Source organism: Palaemon carinicauda, chromosome 6 (genome assembly GCF_036898095.1).
Source record: "Palaemon carinicauda isolate YSFRI2023 chromosome 6, ASM3689809v2, whole genome shotgun sequence".
In the NCBI taxonomy this organism is placed as follows: domain Eukaryota; kingdom Metazoa; phylum Arthropoda; class Malacostraca; order Decapoda; family Palaemonidae; genus Palaemon; species Palaemon carinicauda.
The window spans coordinates 116,133,790-116,142,494 of record NC_090730.1 but is presented as its reverse complement, the minus strand read 5'-3'; the positions used below and the strand labels follow the sequence as shown (position 1 = coordinate 116,142,494).

The 8,705-nt window shown below is 34.8% G+C and overlaps 1 protein-coding gene across 1 annotated transcript in view; it reads right to left on the bottom strand.

Annotated features, from left to right (window-relative positions):
* Positions 1 to 231: 231 nt before the first annotated feature.
* LOC137642628 (inhibitor of Bruton tyrosine kinase) overlaps positions 232 to 8,705 on the bottom strand; it is a 176,977-nt gene continuing 168,503 nt past the window's right edge. Inside the window, exon 17 of the mRNA XM_068375345.1 lies at positions 232 to 4,656. Within this exon, the coding sequence (XP_068231446.1) occupies positions 4,534 to 4,656 (123 nt within the window). The 3' untranslated portion in view covers positions 232 to 4,533. The remainder of the gene's footprint in view (positions 4,657 to 8,705) is intronic.

Sequence of the window (8,705 nt, the reverse complement as noted above, 5' to 3'; positions counted from 1 at the left end):
GTAAATTTCTTTAATGAGCTCTGACATCTATTTAACACCAGATAAAAATTCTTCTTAATTTATGTTATTAAACAAATCAGCCTAGTATATATTTATACATACATATACCAAGGCACTTCCCCTAATTTTGGGGGGTAGTTGACATCAACAAATGAAACAAAACAAAAAAGGGGACCTCTACTCTCTACGTTCCTCCCAGCCTAACATGGGAACTCAAAGGAAATTAGATAATTCATTGAAGGTATTTTTATTTAAAAAACATATAAGTACAAGTATATATCTTGTAAGGTGCAGAAATATGGATAGACTTCACATTATACTTGCACCTGTTTTTATTTTATTTTTAAATAAACTGTCCCCAGAAAACAGGTACAATAAATCAAATATTTATTGTACATTATTTTGGTATCAAAATGTATTTAGTCAAGGGGAAATAAGAATACCCCACATCTTTGAACTCTATTACATGAGAGCTCTTTCAAAACATTTTGAAACAGTGAATATGTTCATATTTACTGTTATTCTAAATTAAATATGAGTATTCCCTTCATATAAAAAACCAGTAAGATACAGTAATTTACGCTTTTCACAGAAGTATGTATTTCTTGATTACAGCATCCAATTTATTTACAAGTTGTTTAATAGCAAGCTGTAACAGAATGGTTGGCTATACATCAGCACCAGGGACTGGTTTACAAAAGGCACCAAGAGTTTATGATGAATATGCAGATGGGTATATACACTTCAGCAGGCCCTTGGCTGTATTAAACTGAGCAAAATTTTCAACTGTCAAACTATTCCTCAAATTCAAGCCCCAATCATTTTATGGGTGATCACAGTATTAAAAGTACAAGAAAGAGAAAAAAAAATCTTAAGTAATTTCTGTTTAACATAAGATTGTTACTGTATAATATTCCCAAGTATTCTGTAATTGAAGAGCGAAACACAATTACAAATTACAGTATAATTCATTGAGGTCAATATTTGTTCTTAAATAGAAATAATTCCTTAATGAAGGAACATTTAAAACTAAGGACAAATGGAGTGTTCAATTCCAAACTATGAAACTTATATTTTTCTTTCTCTTCAATGGAAAAATACAATGCCATTTAGCTTCATCTGAGAAAAGTGAGACATTCTACAAAGGTCCAGAGATAAGAGCATCAATAAGAATACACGACACATCAATGATATCCAAACTAGTAATAGCATTCAGAAGTTCAAATTTTAATACTGGAATTTTGTCATATCAAAATATAGAAAAATTACTATTTAAAATTTTTTTACGTTTTATTATTATTAATGTTGTAACAATATTCATTGGCATACTTTTAATTTATTAAATTTAATCAAAACAACTGTTCTACAGATGCAACACATTAATTGTATATTTTATAACAAAGATATACTGGATTTAGAAATGGATTTCAAATGAGCAATTAACACAGTTACACAGCCATGATATTTAATTTTGTGCAACATCTAAGATGTACAATACTGTAATCAAAATGTGTAAATCTTTATACAAACATGGTCAAAACACATCAACCCTCATTAAGTGGAAACTTGAATTACATACTTTTAAGTTTTTACCAGTTAGAGGATACACGTTTCAAGTAAAAACTCAGACACTAACATAAAAAAAAAAAACTATCTACACTGTATTGGGAAGACAAGGGTAATTCTAAGTTAACCTTAGGAAGGCAGTACATTACTCTTAACAATATTTGCTTTGGCACATTCATCTCAATGGAATTGCCACCCAACAGCTTAACAAAAATTAAAAGCCAAAAGCTAGAGAAAAATAAGCAACAAAAGAAAAAATGTACTTAATAGTCAGTATTGTATTGATATCTGGGTTTATAATGGGTTCTTCAAATCAACAAAATACTAAAATAGAAAAAGATAAAGTATATTATGCTGTGCATCAATTTCTTAACTAATGCATGTTTTTAACTTGACCAAACATCTTGGAAATTTGTAAGTTACATCTGACCCCTTATCAATAAATAAAAGTCTTCATAAATTTACAGCACATCTTGAACATTTATGAAATAACTTCCTATTTTCAGGAGAGGAACTCGCGACCTCTGGTTGGAATTTTGGAAATTCAGATTATCGCATTTTGGGCTAAAACATCTATATTTCATGTTTCAAATAGTATTTTTATTGGGAAATTCTAAATATATTAAAGAGGAAACATTTTACAAGAAGATACAACACTAAGGATGAAAATTGTAGGGTTAAGATTTATTCCTAAATCTTTCACGCTATGGAACATAGGATTAGCCTCTTTCTCTCTACATACAGTATAAATGTTGAATGTTTTACACAAAAATTTCCTTATTTTCTTACAGAAATGTATGTTTTAATTCACATATTAGCCTTAATACAGTAAATCAAATCAAGAGTTCTTCAAGTCTTTTATGTATTTACATGTGAAAAAAGTCCTTATATTTATGAAAAGAGACTGAAAAGCAATGAGTTTAGTAGATTTGTAAGCATAACTTTTTCTAGTTTTGAAAATATTGTCATTAGTGCACCTTATGAAGTACACTTCAGGCATTATTAGTGTCTGCAGTATCTCTGCATTCCTTAGCTTCACTCATTTTTAGGTTTCTACTTCACCTCTGTTTTATGCTCCTCTTCTTACATTTAACAATTCATCCTCTTTTAACTCTAATATCAAAGTGTAAGTACACATTAATGCTGAATAGCCTCCCAATACAGTACAATGGCTAAAATTATATATAAAAAAAAATCACCCAAAAACTTTATCCCTAACACTACAAAAAGGGATGATGAACACTATATGCAATTCTATTAATATCCAAGAATAAAATAGGCTTAATAACACACAAAAATACTAGAAGGACTTATCTTGGGATTACCTTTCTTCATGTGATATTTCAATAAATCCTGTAACAATTCTATTCTATAACACTAGAGGCAAAATTGGTTTCTATGCATACAATATTTGGAAGATCAAAATATTTTTAAAATCTATTGTCACCATCCACTTTTCTGAATTCACCAAAATCCTAATACCATACTGCATTATAATTAGCAGTAATAATTTCCATACTTTGACTTTCACTCAAATGGCGGCAGACTATTAAGAAAGAAAATAATTCTACAATCCTACCACTTAATAACTATTAATACCAAATTGACAAATGATTAGAATTAAAGTGAACTTGAATAAAAGTTTCTTCAAAATATAACAATAAAACTATTTTGTTCCTTTCAACTTAAATGATTCCTTGTTCTATTATTATTTGGAGTCCATCGCTGTAAAATACTAGGGGAGCTAAATTGAACAATATTTAACAATGATTGTTACCTACAAATGTGCTTTTTTCCAATATCTAATATTCAGCATTTTTTTATCCAAACTAAGTACAATACTGCTAGTTGTTTGACAAAACTCACTTTTTTTCCATCTAGAAATAAGCATCGCAAGTACTACACAAGGTCACTTCAACAGAAAATAAAAGCTCCCGTTGGAGGGTCTGAGACTGATGAAATATCCCTAATTAAAAAACCTTTAGTAGCATTAATAAGCCTATTCTGCTCTGTTGAGAAAATTAACAGCGATCAACTTTTCAATATTAATATAAAGGTTTATCTAGAAACAGTAAACAACGCATATTTCAAAAAACCATTTCAATAATTGACATAACAATAATAACAAAAGAAGTATGCATAAAGAAACTACAGATATCCATTACTGCCCATATTAAATAGAGCTGTATTTCATGAGAAAAAAGCAAGCTAAACTCTTCCTTTGCTCAACAAAAGATCTAACATTAATGAACAAGTTGACTGCTTCTTCAAGTAAAGACAAGACTTTATGAGTTAGGTAAAACTTTCTAAAAAGAGAATTCAATCCAAAAGTAACAGAATTCAATCCAAAAGTAGCAAGTGTAAACGGATACAGTAAAATATATACTCTACGCAATATTTCTACATTCACAAAAATTAATTGGTTGAATTATATGAAGTATATCTGAACAACAAACTAATTCTGCTCTAAATTATAGCAAAAATTCAGAATATTTATTTTCTTTCATTGCCACAGTATATAACATAACTCTGAAAATAAAAGTTTTTCATCCTAAATATCTATAACCAATAAAAATAAAATTGAAGTTCCAAATTCTACCCTTTCTTATTCCATGTGTTATACACTGTAATGAAAATTATTTTCTCTAAATGTAAGAGAACAATTCTAATCTATCACACTTAGCATTACTTTAAGTCTTTCAATTACACATTTGATTCCTGAAATTGCCAGAACAATTACAAAAGATAAATATACTAAGATAAAAAAATGTTTTTATATCTGTAAAATAGTTAATCATTACAAAGACTAACATGTTTATACTGCATGAAAAAATAGCAAAATATAACATGCATACTGTGTTTTGTTTTGCTAAGCATTTTAGCAAAATCTCTTACTCCTTCCTATTATCAAAAGCCTATGCATCTAAATACAGTGCTGAAAAATTCATGTCCTTTTTCTTTGACTTACTAGGATTTTTTCCATGTGGGATTAGCCAGAGCAGTTCTCACTCTAGAAACTTTAATGTTCTCTTCAAAACATTCATGAGCTCCATAAAATGCATATAGTTCTTCAATGGCTTTGTCTTCAAGCTGTAAATTCAATAAAAGAAACACTTAAATAATTGAATATGGACAGAAAAATAATGCCAATCCTTACAAAACTACATTTCTGGCTCATCATTGAACCCATATCCAAATTCAGACAAAGTCAAAGTATATTTAGCAATAAATACACAGTATTAGGGTTTTTTTTCCAAAATTAAGGAGGCAGATAAATTAAAATGTAATTGCAAAGTCAATGACCTTTTTGGTTTCTCTATGAAGATATAAAAGGTACCCCAAAACATTCTACCTATGAGCAGTTATCCAGTTTATTTTCCTGTAACCAAAAATACGAAAAAAATTGCAGGTTCTTCTCTATAGTATGTTTTCAAGACACTTGTGATATATTCATGGTTCTCAGATGAAATTAGGGACAATGGCACAAGGTTTTCATCTATGGACAACCATTCATGTACATTAATAAATAAATCCTGTTACTCTCACTGTTCAGAAAACTAGCAAATGTTCAGAAAACTAGCAAAAATACCCATGCACTGTCTGCTACTATACAATAAATTACCAAACGAAAAGCCTGTTGTAACAATTTTATTTTTATCATCGAGATTCAATAGTTACCATTTGCAGCCTAATCTGGAACCAACACAAAATGTTGTACCATGTATACTCGTGTAACAGCCAATCTCGCGTATTGTGCGACCCCCCAAAACTTTGACCAATAAAATATGATTTTATCATATATCTCGTATCTCATGCAAGTTACTTTTTGAGAAACTAAATTACAACAGACTAATATTTCTACTCTATTTCTTTATTCCATCTTCTACTTCAATGGTTTAGAAAATTAAAAGACATGGTTAAAAGTACCATTTTTGGGCTCAAGCCACGTCATCCTGATGGAAGGTTCCTTTAGGCAGCTTTCTAAGGGATATTTGGCTACAGTGATACTCCGAGAGAATTGACCATAGGTCTCCAGAAGTCAGTCAATAGGTCTCCAGAAGTCTAACTCCTGGCGCAAGTATCCTTAAAAATTTTCTTAAGGATATCGCATAATATCTTGATACGACACATGGCAATCTTCACCCCGAATAGAGTTTTCGCTCTAAGGGGGAAGAGTGGCGAAATTGAAGGGGAGCCGTCATCAAGGTTACCCAGTGGATACCCTTCCCGTACTACTACAGGCCAATATGGCTACCCATTCCTTGTTTTATAGTGAATTGCGCACGGTGTACTCCTGCTTGCTCTCAGTGTTTTCAATCGCTATTACGAGGATTTATCATGCATTCTCCAGCATCTTCAGCCTCTGGTAAGTTGAGTATTTAATCTTTCTGTGTATAATTTTTAGCTCCCTTCTCACAGTTGAATTAGCATAATTTAGATGTGTTTATTGGAGCGTAGCCGGTAACCGGAGGCGCCATTTTGGACGCTGTCAGTAGAACAACGTTCCCGGTATTTAGCTTTAATGAATTATAGCTATTTAGGCAAAATTATACTAGTGAAGATAAGATCAAGCACATATTTTTCCTCTTCCTTAAATGTAACAATCGTATACGTTAGTCTTTCGGTGATATAGCGTAGCCGAGATCTCGCCCCACGCTAAGCTAACCTAGCCTACGCGCTTTAATATACTTTCGTATATTATCCCTGTTTACCCTCGCGTATCGTTTTATCAATTCAACAGGAGATGGTTTATCTCCTAGAATTAATTATATAATTCGATACTTATCTCTTTTAGAGATTTAAGGGTAAACCCATCCTTCCCTCTGAGTGTCGCCATTAGGAGACAACCCTATCTTGGTCTTGCCATAGAGTAGTGTACTCCGGCTTGACTAGTGTTTTCTGTCTTCCCTCTTGACGGTGAGTATCCCAGCTTGGTATTACGACAGTAACTCAGAGTATTCAGTCTTTATGCCGGCTTACAGTTGCAGGCATAGGAAGCCTAGCTTCCCTAGCCAGCATCCGAAGTGGTAGTACAATGCCGCCACCTTCTCCCTTGCGGTCTAGAAGACAAGTCTTGTTTCGGCAAGGTCCTGGGCTGAAGGACGGCGCCGATATTGAAACGATGTTTCTGATTAGTAACTGGAAAAGGCCAGCAATCCTGCCGCCTTCTCCTGACACAACACACAAGACCCTCTCCCTGTCCCTCTCTGTCCTTTGGCGATAGCCTAGCCATCGCATGTCTTTGGCCGGTGTCCTACAATCTCCCCGTTTGCCGGGAGGGTTGTGGTGCTGGCCGGGCTCTTACATAGGTGGCTTGATAGCCGCTCTGACCTTCTCCCTACGGACGCAAAGATCCGGGAAAGGTTGTGCTGATCATGACGGCTGCCAGTGAGAGACCCTAATGTTTTTGAGTGTTCCTCAGTCCTCTCTTGGACTGCCATCCACATCCCTGGAACCTGCAGTGGCCGGCAACAGATCTTGTGGCTGGGTGGAAGCTAGAATGATTCATCCCCCCCCCCCTTCCATTTGAACCCTCATTCTGGAAGAAGGCAGTAGGGACAGTAGTACCTACACCCTTATTTATTGTAGTAAACTATATTAATAAGGTAGCCCTTCTCTACATGCTTTCTCTCTCTCTGTCGGCTAGTGCCGGCTGGACCGGTGCCGCCAGGTACTAGCCTAGCCTATTATTATTATTATTATTACTTACTAAGCTACAACCCTAGTTGGAAAAGCAGTATGCTATAAGCCCTGGGGCTCCAACAGGGAAAATAGCTCAGTGAGGAAAGGAAAAAAGGAAAATAAAATATTCTAAGAAGAGTAACAACAATAAATATCTCCTATATAAACTATAAAAACTTTAACAAAACAAAAGGAAGAGAAATAAGATAGGAGTGTGCGCTCGAGTGTACCCTCAAGCAAGAGAACTCTAACCCAAGACAGTGAAAGGCCATGGTACAGAGGCTATGGCACTACCCAAGACTAGAGAACAGTGGTTTGATTTTGGAGTGTCCTTCTCCTAGAAGAGCTGCTTACCATAGCTAAAGAGTCTCTTCTACCCTTACCAAGAGGAAAGTGGCACTGAACAATTACAGTGCGACAACCCCTTGGGTGATGAAGAATTGTTTGGTCATCTGTGTTGTCAGGTGTATGAGGATAGAGGAGAATATGTAAAGAATATGCCAGACTATTCAGTGTGTATGTAGGCAAAGGGAAAATGAACCGTAACCAGAGAGGAGGATCCAATGTAGTACTGTCTGGCCAGTCAAAAGACCCCATAACTCTCTAGCGGTAGTATCTCAATGGGTGCAGTATAGTACATACTGCAGGCAGAAAACTATAGTGTATATTATACAGTAGTTTATATTTTCCAACATATTCTGTGTATCCTTTCACAGTCCATTGTTGAGACCAATCATATATTGAAGTGAAGTATTCCTTCAATACCCTGATGAACCACAGTCATCAGATCATATATTTTTACCCTACAATATTAATACTCCTTTATGGAAGGGTTAGTGCTAGTATACACTAATTCTAACTCTAGAAGTTAGAACCCTTCCACTCTAGTTTTCCCTTAATAAGGAAATTCTAAAATATTAATATTGAGGAAGGTCACAGCAATTGGCTGGGCAGGAGGCACAAGTGTGTGTCTTTCCTATTTCCTTTCTAGCTTACTATCCAAAGCTATAATGGTTAAGATAATACCAATTATCTTGCATGAAAATATATTAATTTATCAAGTGTAATAAATTACCGCATACTCATTTCAATTTCCTTTCTTTACAGGAGGAGCAAAAGCTGAAATGTGAGGTGATGTACTGTAACCACAAAAGTAGAAACTTTTGTTGTCATACTATGTGCAGGTCTCATGCCGCCTGCGAAGTTACAACCGAAACCTTGAGGTATTGGGACCCCAAGGACTGTAACGTCTGCTCGGCCTTGGTGACCGAGGGTTTCAGTGACCTCAGGTCGGTGGAGTCAAGGGACGCAGCACGTGAAAAGCTTCGGAAATGGGTACGAGGGTTCCAGAAGAACTCTCCTGGACCGTACCTTCCCGACGATATGATGCGAAGTTTGCTGTTTCCAAAGGCAACAGCTGATGCCGTCGTACCCCAGGCACGACCCGGGCCTCCCTG